General features: G+C 36.1%; 1 protein-coding gene across 1 annotated transcript in view; it reads left to right on the top strand.

Annotated features, from left to right (window-relative positions):
* Positions 1-348: 348 nt before the first annotated feature.
* The window catches only part of LOC108367246 (GATA zinc finger domain-containing protein 10-like), a gene marked incomplete at its 3' end in the record, with an annotated part of 45661 nt that continues 29253 nt past the window's right edge, over positions 349-16756 (top strand). The window contains exons 1-2 of the mRNA XM_017621839.1: positions 349-379; positions 1101-3199. Coding sequence (XP_017477328.1) covers positions 2780-3199 — 420 coding nt within the window. The remainder of the gene's footprint in view (positions 380-1100; positions 3200-16756) is intronic.

The raw sequence follows: 16756 nt of genomic DNA, 5'->3' as shown, positions 1-16756 counted from the left end.
ACTTAGGGAGATCTCCCTTCAAGTTCTAGTGGGTTCATATGTAAATACATATATGATTGGCGAAGCTCATAAAGCCATACTAATAAAAAAGTCCCACACACTTACAGCTCAACTTGCAAACAAAAGTTACTATTTCTCTCGATCTCGATCTCTATTACCTTACAATGTGTTCTCACCTATACAGTCGTAGCCTACAATCTTTTACGTTGCTAAAATAGCACTCATCTACATACATATGTATGTTCATATACATATATACATGTTTTCAAAAATAAGTTACTGAATTCTGTCAGTACCCAACCACTTGCTTTATTATTAAATATTCTTTGTGTGTGCACACCTCTCTGGTACTGACAAAATCAAGCCAGCGCTGTGATAAGTATGTACATTTATTTACAAACACGGATAATAATGAAATACATCCATACGTATCGCAGCCACCAGTAGTTTTTGATTCCGTTCTCGCTTTCAGTTAATTTGTGCTTGTAGTGAGTATCGAGCGAGCGCTGCCAGTAGATCTATCGGAGTCCGTATCTGAATCGTAGCTAAAGCTGGGCCCGTAACCGGAGACACAAACAAGGCCAGAATCAGCACTATCGTTGTTCCGATTGATCGGATTCGGATCTACAGTTTCCCGCAAGCAACAAAACTTTTCCCTATTCATTTTTATTTTGACCTCGTGTACGAACGACGCGCGGTGGCGGTGGTGGTTGGATTCAGCCAAAGGGTTCTACTAAAATGTTGGCGTCAATTCGCTGTGCGAAGCATTGCTTCGTTGTATTAAAATTGCTCTGTTAACGTGTCTTAATAGTTCCGTGCCGCGTATACTGTCGATTTCCATTGCTCACAACAGTTATCTAAAGACCACATAGATATGTGCATATGTATGTATATACGCAAGCGGCAAATGTGCCTAAAAAGTATCAAGTGACGTGACGATTAAACCGATTTTTTGTGCGAGAATTTTAATAGAACTTTTACTAGTACATATAAGTATAAGTATGTACATACATATATGTATACATAAGTTTGTGTTAATGCAGATTTTTTTGTGTAATTAGCACTCGTACTATCAATTTGATGCTACTTTTTCATTTCAGGCGTAAATAGCAGGACATTGTTACCTACATACCTGCCCAATCACGCTGATAGTAAACATATTTACAAACATACACACAATCAGATAAGCAATTGCTGTATGTCTGCCCATCTGATTAAAACTTTGACGAAAAATCAACAATTGTAAAATCGTTAAGTGTGCGAATACATAAAAATAGTTACAGAATCTAACTAAATCGCCATTAAAATCACGTTCTTACTAACTGGGCGTGCTCACAACGACAACGTCAACAAAACAACAGCAATAACAGTTGCGCGACAGCAACAGTTACAACAAAAATTACCGCAGAGTAAACAACATAAGTGTATTGAAGTAAACTTTATCAAATTAACAAATACAAAGTTGAATACAAAATACAAAGCCAAAAAGTTAAACACACACTAGCAGTGCAAAGATTACGCGAGCGACTATGTGTATAGTGTTGAATTATTAACAAAGCCAAAAACTCAAGTCAGAAAGTAAACGAGCGTTGCGCGAGTTGGAAATATTTTCCATACCACTTGTTCGGAGAATACAGTTCGTGTATCAATTTTCACAAGTGATCGTACAATTAACTTGAAATTTGTTAAATATAAAAAAAATATTTTAATAAATACATACATACATACATAGATCTTAAAGAATAATACAGACAAAAGTTTTAATAACTAAATAAAACGTATTAAACTCGTTTATTCGGTGTTTTTTAGTCGTCCCATGCGAGATAAGTCAATGCGCCGTCATGTTTTCAAGCATTTGACTAGACGCGAATAGCGATAAGCGCCTTATTGCCGTCTAATTACAGTGTTAAATTGCTGTAACGCCTACGCTAGAAACAACATTGCGAAAACTACCAGTTCAATATACCGAAAGACACAGTTTTTGAATCCAGCAATTGTGATAAAACAAACTTGCATATAAATAAATGGAGAAGTCTAATCACAAAGAACTCCGATTCCATACCAATGAGCACCAAGTGAGTTACATGTATCTGATAAACAAAATGCTGCTGAAAATCGAGAATACCCTACTGCGAAGCCATCGACAACGCGAAACCACTGGAATAAAGGAGCTATACAATTCCTTTTTCGTATTATTTTAAACAATCTAGCCGAAAATACCTTAAACTGTTTTAGTCAAACAGCATTCAGTGTCAAAATAAAATATTTAGCCAACATAGCAAGTTTGTTACTAGTTTGTGTTACAAAGTTATATGCACATATTTACTGTTAAAAAAAAATAATCAAAAAAACACAAAAAAAATAAAAAATAAATAAAAATGAAATAAAAAAGAGGGACGCAAAATTAAATTTGGTTGTTAGTAAAAGCAAGTAATTTCTCTGAAAGTGTACCTCGAAATTGCCATATTAAAGCAAAACAAAATAGCCATAATTATTTTAAGATATGTGTGATTAAAAAATCTCAAAGCAGTTATCATTTTGAGTCTATAAGCAGTGACGTCGCTCGTCAGAAGTTGACCCTCCTAGCTGCTACCAAGCAATTCAGTTTTTTGTCGCGTCGGAAAGAAATAACAACAACGTAACTAAGCGGAAATATATATCTTCTGGGTTTTTATCGATATATCACGTTAGTCCGATTTGAAAATCTCGTCTTAAATTAACAGTTTTTCTACGAGTGTGCGTGCGTGAGTTGATATCCTTAGGATACCTACAATACCGAATGGCGCTTTCGCTGCTCTCACATCAGCAGCAGCCAAATTATTTCGATTTGCAAACATTATTCGATCCATACCCATTGCAACAACAACATCAACAATCACCTTCCCACCTGCAGCAACAACAACAGTATCATCATCAGCAGCACATCCAGCAACAGCAGCAGCAACAACAAGATTTAACGGCGCTCAAAAGCACCAGTATCAGCGCTGTGGCATCGAAAATCAATCCGACGACGGGAATAACTAATTTTTGCGCGGATCAAATGGAATACGCAGCCAGCAATCTTCACCAGAATCACAACCATTATCAGCAACAGCAGAATAACAATAGTAGCGACAACAATAACAACAGTGGTGTCAGTTCCATAAGTAATAATAGCAGAAAAATTAGTGGCATTGCACCTACAAATAATAACAGTCAGGTAAGAGATAAAAACATTCTCAAACACTCATACACACGAAAAAAGAATAAGAAATAATTAAGTTTTTGATATGCAAAAACATATCCTTTGTTTGCTGGTAGAACATCATCAACTAAATACATAAATTTAAAAAATTAATGTATGTAAGCATGAATAAAAAGCTGCTTTGACGTTATGTAAGGAATTATGTCTCATAATAAGAAAATTGAGTCGGTGGGTTCGACAACCGTTCAAGTCCAAAATCGGTTTTTTGTTGCTGAGATCCAAAACAGTACAAGTCACGGACATGTATGCGCTGTCTCCTCATTTCGAGGGTGCAATCAGCTGTGCTACGTTAACGCCTAAAGCTTAGGTTTCCTCGAAAGCGACCGTTATTTTACGTTGTCTTGTAAATATTACCAGATGCCAATTAAGATGACGGCTATACACACCGTAAGGTAATGTGACTCCTTCTTTTTTATTGGCGCTGTAACCGCCTAAGCGATTTTGGCGGACTCCAAAACAGCACGCCAGTCATTTCTCTTCTGTGCTAACTGACGCCAATTGGATTTGCCAAGTGAAGCCAAGTCTTTCTCCCCCTGGTCTTTCCAACACAGAGGAGGCCTTCCTCTTCCTCTGTTGCCAGCATCGCGGCCCGGGTTGAATACATTCAGAGCAGGAGCATTTCTGTCTATTCGAACGACATGGCCAAGCCAAAGGAGCCGCTGAATTTTAATTCGCTGCACTATGTCTATATCGTTGTAAAGCTCATACGGATCATCGTTAAACCGTCTGCGGTATTCGCCAGCGCCAATGCGCAGAATCTTTCTCTCGAAAACTCCAAGGGGTGCTTCATCAGATGTTTTCGTTGTCCATGCCTCCGCGCCAAAACCCAGCAGAGGCATAGAGGCATGATGAGTGACTTGTAGAGTGTGATCTTTGAACGACGAGAGAGGACCTACTTCTCAATTACCTACTCAGTCTAAAGTAGCAACTGTAGGCAAGAGTGATTCTCCTTTAGATTTCAAGGCTGACATTATTATTGGTGTTAATGCTGGTTCCCAAATAAACGAAGTCGTCTACTTTTTCAAACTTGTACCTGTCAACAGTGACGTGTGGGCCAAGACGCGTATGCTCTGACTGTTTGTGTGATGACAGGAGATACTTCGTTTTGTCCTCGTTCAGCACCAGACCCATTCGCTTTGCTTCTCGATCCAATCCCGAGAAGGCAGAACAGACGTAGCCCTTGTTTTTACCAATAATTTCGATGTCGATGGCATTCTCCAGCAATCGTGCGCTCTTTTAAAGTATTGTGCCTGAGCGGTTCAGTTCTGCGGCTCTTATTATCTTGTCCAACATCGGGTTAAAAAAATCACACGAAAGGGAGTCACCTTGTCTGAAAACTCGTTTGGATTCAAACGGCTCGGAGAGGTCCTTTCCAATTCTGATTCGGGCCCAGGCGAAGTCGACCAGCCTCAGTCCGTTATCGGACTTTTCGTCGTGGAGTCTGAATTTTCCGACAGTGGCAGTGTTGCCACTTTTGGTCTTTTCTCGCCAAATTTGGTCGCTTCTTTTTTATTTGGTAGCTTGGTAGTTAAAGTAAGATTTTGGTCGGATGGTTAAATTAAGTTTTTAAGTTCTTAATTATAAAAATTATATTTCAAGCATCATTTTGCATATAAATATTCGGCACTTGTACTTTTAAATATTTGCCAATGCTGCCTTTAAAAATAAGAAACCTAATTGGTTTGGCAACTGATGGAGTCAATGTTACGCTAGAGACTTGGGCAGGCTGAAAACATTATTGAGTACAGAAACCGATTTATTTTATATAAAATGCACATACCACACACTTCACCTTTACTCAAGCTACGCTTGTAAAAAATTGCCGATAAGCATTGAGACACTGTACCGCAACATATGTGTTTCTTTTCCAACAGCGCAAAGAGGATACGTGAACTGGAGGAATTTCAGGACTACTGTTCGGTAAAACTCCACAAAATCTTGGGCATATCTCAAACACGATGGCTTTCACTAGAAAGCGTTGTGTTAAGAATAGTTGAGCAATGGGATAGTTTGAAATTTTGTTTTACTTCCTGCTTTTATGAAGTAAACGATATGCGATCTGCAGCCCTGGCAGAAGGAATGTGTTGCAAAACCAAATGCTATTTTTTATTTTTATCGTATATTTCTTCCATAATTAACAATCTTAACAAAGAGTTCCAAGCTGAAAGCTCTAGTTTGCCATACTTATATGCAACTATCAAAGCACATTATCTCTTAATTTTAAGTAACTTTATTTAAAAAGATGCGATCAGTAATAATATTAATACTGATTGTAAAAATGAAATAATCACACTACGTTTTTGTTGGAATGAAAGCGGAAATGTTTATGAAAAGTAATGTCAATTGTTCTTAAACTCTTGAAGTTAAAACCAATATATTAAAGTTTTGCATAGAGTTCTTGGACCAAATAAATTTAGGATTTGACTTCAAGTGTGCAGATATAAAACTTTTACAAATAGTTAATAACTAAGATAGTTTCTAAAGAAGATTTACAAATTTTACCTCTTTTGTTTTGTTTTGAATTTACTGAGCCTAAGTGGTCCAGCAATCTGGAAATTGATATGTTTTGGGAAAAAGTATATTCTATTAAAAATGAATGACAATAGCTTCATGCATCTCGCCAATTCTGTTTTTTATATAATTTCACTAGCCGACTCCGAATTCGCAAGGCTTTGCCACGCGCTGAATGCGTAGATATTAAATAAGATACGATTGACAACTAAACAGGTTGCAACCCTACTAAAAAATAATGTATAATTGCGCATCTGGAGGTCAAGCCCTTTCATATGATACCTCATTTCCTGTAATCTAACGAACAGCCCACATTTTTTAATTTTTCACACAGGTTGCAACCCTCTTCCAAAAATAAAACCTTACTGTAAATCGTAAGGTCAAGCCTTTTCCTTTCAACACCTCATTTTTTTAATTGACTGAACTGTGCAAATCTAATGTCATTAACAAAAAATGCCCTCGCGTATTATAGATACATAATTTTTAAATAGGTGGTAACCCCACTCAATCAAAAAATAAAAACTTATTGCTCATGCAAAAACCATATCCTTTTATTTGGTACCTCAGTTTTTAGTCCAACAAACGGTGAAGATCTTATAATTTTTACTACCCAAAAGGCCGAGCCCTTTTATTTGACACCTTATATCTTGTAATCCAAAGAACAGTACAGATCTAATAATTTTTTAGACTGGTGGCAACCCTATAGGAATTTAAAGTACTAAAGATATTATTCCTATCGATACAGATTAAACTTAAAAAATCTCGTATAAACCCATTCAGTGGTTTTTGAGATTAGCGTGGTCAAAATATGAGAAGGCTTTGGGGGCTTTCGAGAGAACTATTCTACGCAAAATCTACGGCCCTGTTTTCGTGGATGGCGGATATCGGAGAAGATGGAATGAGGAACTGTATGAGCTTTTTAACGACATGGACATAGTTAAGCGCATAAAAATACAGCGATTGCGTTGGCTTGGACATGTTGTACGCATGGATGACGACTCTCCGGTGAAAAGATCCTTCGACTCCGCACCCATGGGTGGACAACGAAAGCAAGGGCGCCCACGAACGCATTGGAAGGACCAAGTGCAGAAGGACCTGTCTGCGCTCGGGATAACCAACTGGCGCAAATTCGCGCAGGAGAGAAGCAATTGGAAAAGCTTTTTGGTCTCGGCCCAAACTGACAAACGGTTGTAGTGCCAAATAAGAAGAAGAAGAAGTGGTCAAAATATCTCGACTTTCCTTTATACTATGTACAGAAGATAGTAATTCTTAAATAGATGGCAACCCTATTAAAAAAATGAAAGCTTTTGTACATGCGAAGACCAGGCCCTTTAATTTGGTATCTCATTTTGCAATCCAACGAATGGCACATGTTCGGTAGTTTTCTAGATTACCGCGTACAAACATTCTCGACTTTCCATTATACTATGTATAGACCACATAACTCTGCGGATGCAGAATGCAAATTTTTAACGCATTCTTTGATAAAAACTAAACTAAGAAATAAACTTAAGATTGACAGTATCAATAGCATAATGTTATGCAAGGAACTTGTAGACAAAAATGACCCGCAGTACTTTTAAGAAATTAAACTTATTGGCACATAAAATGTATGTATGTATATAATCCATACAACCAAAAATCGTGTAATTCTACTTCGCAAAGAGCGCATAATTTCCATTATTAGATGTTCAGTGTAATCAGTTAGTCTGTTCCAGTACTTCAAGATTTAGTTAGGAAGACATAACTGAAGAATGCATATTCATAGCCTAAATGAAGTAGGCACTAAAGTTAGTTGCTGCTTTTCGTCATAATTATCAATGAAATGGCGGCAACTAACTTTATAATCGACTTTGTTTCGACTATAAATATACCCCAATGTATGTACAAGAACGACTTGTCAGTAATTCCTGTAAATCTGATGGGTACTGGAACAGACTCATGAGAGCAATGAGAGTGGCATCTCTCTTTAAAAATGTAACATTGCGAAAAAGAAAAATTCTCCAGACGTCGCTGTCTTGCCCTGTCATGCGCTGCGCAGGATAATCGCTTGCATGAAAAGCCCATTAAACAGATTCGATATGTGGCAGACTCATGTTATGCGCTGCAGCTAGGGTTGCCAACGTTTTCAAAGAAATGTATAGTACTTTTCAAAAAAGTCTGAAAAAATATAGTACACTTCAAATATATATAGTATTTTTTTTTTAAGAAAAAGTAAAAATGCTTTTTAAGTGTACATCTTTTTTCTTTCTTATGCATTTCCTCTATAAAAAAATATATTTCTTTGCAAGTGTCGTATGCTTTATCGCTACACTGAGGGGAAAAAATATTAAAATCAAATAGAAACGTAATTGATCTTACTATAAAGGTCAACGAAAATACTGTATATCGGTAAATATTCAATTCAATTATGCGCATATTAAAATGACCGCGTTCGTTCTGAAAAAGCATCCGTAAAGTGAATAATCAAGACAAAAACTAAAAAAAAATATTTAACTTGCATGTTGCCCGCAGTGGTATTCGAACCCTGACCATCTCTGGATATCAACAAATTGTGGCATGCATCTTTGCGCACTCAGCGACACCCAGACATATAAATTTGCTTTCAAATGTTGAATATCCATCAACACCACAGCACGCGATTTGTGCGGATAAACATGTACTATGTATGAATGTGTGTGTTGTCACCGCTCTCAGAGCGGCGCTCTGCATGCTTGGGGTGCGTATGTACACTCATATATATACTCAGATGTGAACAGTCCAATGCGTGCGTAATAAATTTTGTATGAAAATATTATATTTAAATTCGAACATTTTTAAACGATAATCAAATATAAAATATTCATTTTTACTATGCATTATTTCCCTCAGTGTATCAATATTTATATTAATATAAATCAAAAGCTCATTTTTTATTAGTGAGATATTCGCTTTATTTCTCTCATCTCACCATTTCAAAAACTTAATGGAAAAAACTCTTTCTGTGAATGCTGAAGTTGCAGGAATAGAGAGCATAAGCGAAATAATTTTAAGTAAATTTGGTAAATCCGTCAAAGTGTTTTTAAAAATGTTGCCATTTTTGATCTGTGGACCCTTTGTTTTAAAGTATGTTTATGTTAATATTGATATTTCAATATACATGTCATCCATTTTAAAAAATTTCTTTCTTACAAATGACTGAAATATATTTATATTTATAATTGAAGAAATATAGCATTTCTGCATAATATATTTTTTTCCAACAGTATATAGTATGCAGACCCAAAAAATAGTACAATACTACATATATATTATAGTTCAGTTGGCAACTCTGGCTGCAGCACAATGCAAGTATAACAAGCGCATTTATACCTGCATTTACATATTTATTTCTCGTTTGTTTTAAAATGTACAAAGTACATATGAGCCAATCTTTTTTAAGTCGGACGGATTCGTAAAAAAAATTATGTCATGCCACCGATTCGCTTAAAATTTTTTTTGTGAGTTCTATACATGAAATAAGCTAACACGTGTTCGAGGAATTTTTTCTTCTTTTTTTCGTCGGAGATATGATCTGTCAAACTTTGCATTTTTTCGTGATTCTGACTAACCATGTACTTCTTCAAATCGTTATACCTCGGGTCCTGCTGATCGTAGAGACTTCATCTTAACGTTTCAAAGCTATGAAACGGGCTTAACATTTCTATATATAAGGTGGTCAAGATTGTCCTAAAGCTAACTTAGCTATTAACAGTTGAACTTTTTGAAGTTGATTTGCATAGTGCAGACCAGTAAATTATGGATTTAAAGTTATACCATCGTAATCCTTATTTATAATAATAATAATAATAGATAGATAGTGGCGTGCGCCTTGATGTTCTCACACAAAGAGGAGGGACCTACAGTTTAACGCCGACTCCGAACGGCGATTGTATTTTTATGAGAAGCTGTTTTTCATGGCAGAAATACACTCGGAGGTGTGCCATTGCCTGCCGAGGGGCGACCGCTGTTAAGAAAAAACCTTTTTTTCTATTATTTTTTTCGATGTTGCTTTTACCAGGGGTTGAACCCAGGCATTGCGGAGTGGAAGCGCGTACTGCTTACCACTACACCACAGCGGCTCTATAAAAACGAGGTTCGAAAAAGGGGGGTTTTTCAAGAACTATTTTCAAAATATTTTTCTTTATGACGAGATGGTTTTTTTAAGAAACAACAATGTTTTTTCCGACGAAAAAAAAAGAAGAAAAACATTCCTCGAATACGTGTTAGCTTATTTCATATATAGAACCCAAGCGAAGCGAATCGGTGACATGACATAATTTTTTTTACTAAATCCGTCCGACTTAAAAAAGATTGGCTCATATGTACTTTGTACATTTTAAAACAAACGAGAAATAAATATGTAAATGCAGGTATAAATGCGCTTGTTATACTTATACTATATATATATAAATGATAAACCCCTTTCTTAAAGCCTGATTATGGTAACTTAACTTAACTTAACGGAAAGTAGAACTTAGAGAATCAAAATGAAACAGATTTCGACGTGGCATTAAGCTACGTTAAGTTTCGGCTGTTCAATTATAAGCAACACGCATTTAACAGAATTTTTAAGAGAGAGCTGTAAGTTACGTTAAGTTGTCATAATCAGACCATTAGCCTTAAAATGACGTTAAGATGAAGTTTCTACGATCAGCAGAACCGATATAACCTCGAACACCTCTTAGCTTATTTCATGTATAGAATCCATAAAAAAATTGTAAGCCAATCGAAAGTGTGACACAAAATTTGGTGTCCGATATGAAAAATAATGTCTCATATATGTATGTATGTCTGTACATTTTTTGTATTCGAAACATTTAATCTTAAAAAAATGAATTGTATGCATTCTGAGACTTTTTTGCAATTGAAATTTATTTGGAAGGTTGCGAAATTGGTAGGGGAAACAATTTGTAAGTGGCAACGCTGGACAGTGGCGCCAAAGATCCACTCCTTGCCTACCTAGGCATTAAAATGGCCGAGCACGATTTTGACATCGTGTCAGGGCAGCGCTCATGTGTACGCTCTAAGCGCTCATAGAAGAGATCTTTGAACGCATCGTCCTTCTCTTCCGTCGGCGCATGGGCGCAGATGAGCGAGATGTTGAAAAATCTAGCATTGATGCGGGCTGTGGCTAGACGTTCGTCCACCTACCACGAATCCAACACCTAATTTGTGCTCCTTTACGTGGCAACTGTAGTAGACGTTGCAAGGCTTCACGCTTACCTTGCCTTGCCCCGTCCATCGCATTTCTTGGATGGCAGTGATGTCAGCCTTTGTCTTCCCGAGGACATCAACCAGCCGGGCAGAGGCACCTTCCCCATTAAGGGTCCAGATATTCCATATACCCTTAATCATAGTCCTTTATACGTTTGCCCTGGTCGTCATCAAAAAAAGGGAGTCTCATCCGAGGCTCTTTGTTGTTTTACGTTGGGCGGGGTTTTAACGTGGCTGACCCAAACCCAGCGCACGCGAAGTATTACGCCTTCTCACTTTAGCTCGCTCCCAAACGGGTGTTTGTTGCTACCCAGAGGATACGTGGATCACAGCGCACGGCAGTGCGCGCGAGTGACGAAAGCAGCAACAGTAGCATGTTGAAATGACTCGCTTATATATACACGAGATTTGGAAGTTTTTATCCAGACGTCCAGTCGACATGTTTGATATATCACTGGAAAGGTCTTGCAGAGTGTGTCCAGAAAATATATTCAAGCTTCGTAAACGATTAACCGGATTCTTAAAAATTAGGCTAAAGTGTTGAGAAACAAACAACGTTGTTTTGCTTTTGCCGGTTTAAGGGGGCATGTTTAGTGTTATTCTATAGGCCAATACCTTTGAAACGATACCTTATATATTAAGTTCCGGCCACTAGTTGGAAAGATATAGAGGTAAATGTGTTTTGGTTCGTGTCTCCACTACGAGATGCTTTGGTATGTATGTGGCGTCTGTACGTACCATCATTTAATTTTTTTCAAACTTCCAGGAATTAAAGTACACAAAAAACTAAGAGGGTTTTGTTCCAGGATGTTTTGATTCGTATGCCTGTGTGGGCGTGGCGCTGCTGCCTGAAATTCGAAAAAAAGGCAATTTTTTAAACTACCACTGAGGCCGCACTACTCAGTCCATGTCATTGATGTGGATATCAGTACAAGGGTCTTCAAACAAGCTATCTAACGCTATCTTTTGTGTTTATAAAATATAAATACGCCATAACGTTATCGCCTGAAAACTAAAAATCGGGCTGCTGAAAATAGAGATTTCGGGCATTTTCTCAAAAACTGGTCAGTCGATTTTATTCTAAGTTTGCACAAGTCTAGCCCAAAACCTTAGCTTTCATCTGGCATATAGCTTATATCTGGTAAAACTCTTGTTGTGGAGATATTGCTATTCAAATTGAAAAAATGTCGATCCAAAAAGGGTCAAATGGTTAAAAATTAACATATCCGTCTAATTTGGTTACTTTAAGATTTAAAAATAACATACCCAGTTCCCCGAAAAAAATCGCCCATTCCCCGGTTGCCACTTAAACCGAAATTCCCTGCAAATCGGGGAATTTCCCGCGAGTTGACAAGTTGAAGGATGCAGCTGTGTTAATCACTTCGTACATGTCTTGGAAGCCACAATTTATGTGTATTTTAGACTTTTTTCAGTCACATGCCGAAATTGTAACATTTTTCCCCATTTTAATTGCAGGTATCTATACAGTATTTAACCATGCTACATGGGTTTATCACCCGCACTTAACCAACCTGGGAAGACGCGTACAATATTACCTACAGTTGTACATAAATATGTATGTATGAATGCATTTAGTTCACCCAATGTACCGCTAATACTTACATACATATGTATGTATAAATTGCCACTGAGCAAAACTACTTGAGAAAAAAGCATTAGTTTAATAGCACGAGTGCAACACCGTACACGTGATAGAAGTAAAACTTTTTAAAAAAAGCACATGTGTGCGCCCCACACCCGGTAGAAATCTTAACAAAAATAAACTACGAGACTATCAGACGAAGACAGTTGTTTATTGTATCCAAAGTTGGTACCCAGTTGATAAGTTTTTATCATATCTCATATTTTTTTTTTTTCGAATACCAAGGATATGATCATTCTTTTTCCCTTTATTCCGTATTTGAAAAATTATGTGTTTCAATAGACACATCGATCGGAATACATAATTTAGATTTAGATAATATTTTTAGGAATTTATTTGAGAAAAATAAAACATTTAGATTATTGTTATGAATTTTCGTCGATTTTAAATTTGATACTCCAAACTAATTGATATCAAATAAAACACCTCTTTGAGGTAAAATTTTCGAGTGACGAAAGCTGAACTAGAAACACAAAATTTATGATATCAATTTCGTGACGAAAATTATACGCATTTTTTAACTGCCTTTGAAACGTACGGAAAATCTTTTTTTATTTATTCGGAACGTTGCGAATTTCCGTTTACTGCTAGAAACACAAAACACAAAAAAAAACAGAACTTTTGCAACGATTCGTATGAATAAAAAAAAGTAAGTGCGCCTGGTCTACACTGTAGAAGTGAAACTTACGTTACTCATCCCGAATATCCCGGGATTAGTCAATTTAAATCCCGCACATCGTTCTTTGCTCGAAAAACCGAAAAAGGCACTTAAGCGAATTCTCTTTACTACTTCAATGAGGATGGTATCCGAATCCCTATGAAACCAAATATTGGCGGAGCACTTACCATGTAGAAATTACTGCAAGCGAAATTTTTACCGAATGTTATCTAATTATCTGTATAACTACATAAATTGGTAGCCATTTTCGTTGTTCTGCGAGATGAGCAAAATAAATAAAAGGTTGTAAAATTAGGTAATTGTAGGGCCAGTGCAGGTAAACGTAATACTTTCATTGATAATTGGTAGCAGTCGCACAATTTTTAAGGCAGGTATCGCCAATGTGCACGTATGTTGAATGCATCTATCGGAGCAGTTTCCTTATAAATGTTAAAAATAATGCTTTTGATGCGCATTTTGGGGTAGGTATCTTAAATGTGCACTTAAGCATAGAGGCAGCAAAGCAAAATATACTGTAATTTTGCTTCGCTCAAATGGAATAGGTGATGCACTTATATATTTATTTTTTACTTAAATGTGTTAACTTTTTTATTATTACTTAAATATTCTGATAATATCTTAAATTGATCTCAAACAGTGATTTAAAANTTTTTTTTTATATATTTGTTGTAACAGATAAAACAAACACTACTCCTGCAAAATTATGTGGGACTTTTGCGCCTTATCAGATTCTTTTTGCAGCAACTCGATTTCTGTGTATGTTTGCAACCCTTGATTTTGACGTTGGTTGTCAAATCTATTCTTTTACAAGTAAAGAAAAGCAAAAATAATATGGTGACCCTTTTTTTCGTCAATGACCCCTTGTTGCGACTTTCTGAAAGTTCTCAACGGCAACACTGATAACGCTTACATTAAATTTTCGTCAAAAACTGATAAATATCAAGCGCCATTTACACGTCTATTCTGCACGTTACCGAAGATTTTGTAACCGGAAAATTTTATTACCAAAAATTGTTACCAGTTCTTGTCACCGCGATTCCAGGTACGTTGGTAATGCAGTTAAAATATTCAGCAATTCAGCTATGAAGAATTGTGCAAATTCTGGTATATTCACGGGGCAATACTTTGTTACCAGCTTATGAGATGGTAACAAAATTTACCGGTTACAAGAGTACACAGAATGTGAAAAGGGTTTAAAAATTGACAGAAACTTTATTTACCGGTTACAAACTTCTTATTACCAGCGCAGAATAGACCTGTTAGAGGCTTGTAAAATCCACCAAAATTAATTTAGGTGCTCACTTGATATCCGAGAAATTTGTAAAAATCTATGGGCCAGCAAGCATGATGGCACGTTAGCTGACACATCGAATAAATGTTCGTGGAACATGCATACACCGTCCGAAAAAATTTAACTTTTCTTAGAATCATGAAAAAATGAAACATTTTCGGAGAGTAGAGACAAAAATAAAGTACAGATTTTTATGAAATTTGCACAAAGATATTGGTTCCGCCATTTTGAATTTTTGAACACTGATTTCAGTTCTTTATTCAGCTACTCAAAGGACCTTTCTCATAAAAATCTGACATTTTAAATTCGTAATCAGAAATTCCAAAAACCTTTTACTATGTAATCTAATAAAGTTTGAAAAATCAGAAGGTAATCTTCTTTTGACTTTGTTTTTGATCTAGAAAAACGGCAAAATAGGATACTTTGTTTTTGTCTCTACTCTCCGAAAATGTTTGATTTTATGGTGGCTGGAAAATCGTATCGGACTGTGTTATTGAGAAATTTGGTGCTTTTTAGGGTCACCAAAATTATTAGGTGCTCACTTGATATCCGAGAAATTTTCAAAAATGTATGGGGCGGCAAGAATAATGCCACGTTAGCTCACCCATACATTAAATGTTCATCGAACAGGGATAAATATTATTAATGAATTACACTGTGCGACACCAAAAAATACCTGGGAAGTTATGTATATTTTCTGGGAGATATTTTCGAGTAAAACAAGAATCGAAATATTAAATTTGCCAAACAACCCAAAAATCTTGATTTACCATTAAAAAAAACGGTTTTTCGTACTTTTGTGCACTTATAATCCTGTAACTTAGTTCATTATGAACCGAGTTTCGCCTAAGAGATCTGTGTGTATTTACCCATCAAACACCTTTTTTTTACTTTTTCAACTTTTTTCAAATTTGTTGAGCTTTTTACGCACTATAAGAAAACCATACTAATCCTAAATTGATTGTAAAACTAAGTTTAACGATGAGTAAAACGAGTGTTTACTTTCAAAAATCGGATGAAAGTTTACTGAGTTATTAAACTTTTTATGAAAACAAAGTTTTTGCAAAAATATTATTTTTGGCTAAACAACTCAAAAATGTTTGCTCGACCGCATTTTTATACCCGAGCGCACTTGTGCACAAGGGTATTATAACTTTGTTCACATAACGGTTGTTTGTAACAGGCAAAACGAATCGAGATAGATATAGACAAATGTATACATAAATGATCAGAATGAAAAGAGAAATCGATTAAGCGGTGACTGTCTGTCCGTCCGTCCGTCCGTCCGTCTGTGCACACGATAACTCGAGTAAAAATTGAGATATCTTAACGAAACTTGGTACGTGAACTTCTTTTGGGCGTGGGACGGATGGTATTGAAAATGGGCGAAATCGGATAATAACCACGCCTACCTCCCATATAACGGTAATTTTAAGAAATACGAAAACTGCGATATTTTAGTAACTACTGAAGATAATTCACTCAAAATTGATACTTACAATGAGTTTCAGACGGAAAACATGAATATTATAAATTTTTGGAAAATGGGCGTAGCCACGCCCACTTATGGTTACATGTGTATATCTTGGTAACCGCTGCACCAATTTCTTCCAAACTTGGCACAGTTGTTGACCCTGGTACAGCATACCAAATGACCGAAATTTTAAAATCGGACAATAACCATNGTTTTTCGTACTTTTGTGCACTTATAATCCTGTAACTTAGTTCATTATGAACCGAGTTTCGCCTAAGAGATCTGTGTGTATTTACCCATCAAACACCTTTTTTTTACTTTTTCAACTTTTTTCAAATTTGTTGAGCTTTTTACGCACTATAAGAAAACCATACTAATCCTAAATTGATTGTAAAACTAAGTTTAACGATGAGTAAAACGAGTGTTTACTTTCAAAAATCGGATGAAAGTTTACTGAGTTATTAAACTTTTTATGAAAACAAAGTTTTTGCAAAAATATTATTTTTGGCTAAACAACTCAAAAATGTTTGCTCGACCGCATTTTTATACCCGAGCGCACTTGTGCACAAGGGTATTATAACTTTGTTCACATAACGGTTGTTTGTAACAGGCAAAACGAATCGAGATAGATATAGACAAATGTATACATAAATGATCAG

This window comes from Rhagoletis zephyria, unplaced genomic scaffold (genome assembly GCF_001687245.7).
Source record: "Rhagoletis zephyria isolate East Lansing unplaced genomic scaffold, Rhagoletis_zephyria_1.1 Rzeph_scaffold_02604, whole genome shotgun sequence".
Taxonomy (NCBI): Eukaryota; Metazoa; Arthropoda; class Insecta; order Diptera; family Tephritidae; genus Rhagoletis; species Rhagoletis zephyria.
The sequence above is the reverse complement of the archived record's forward strand: the minus strand, read 5'-3'. Positions and strand labels throughout refer to the sequence as shown.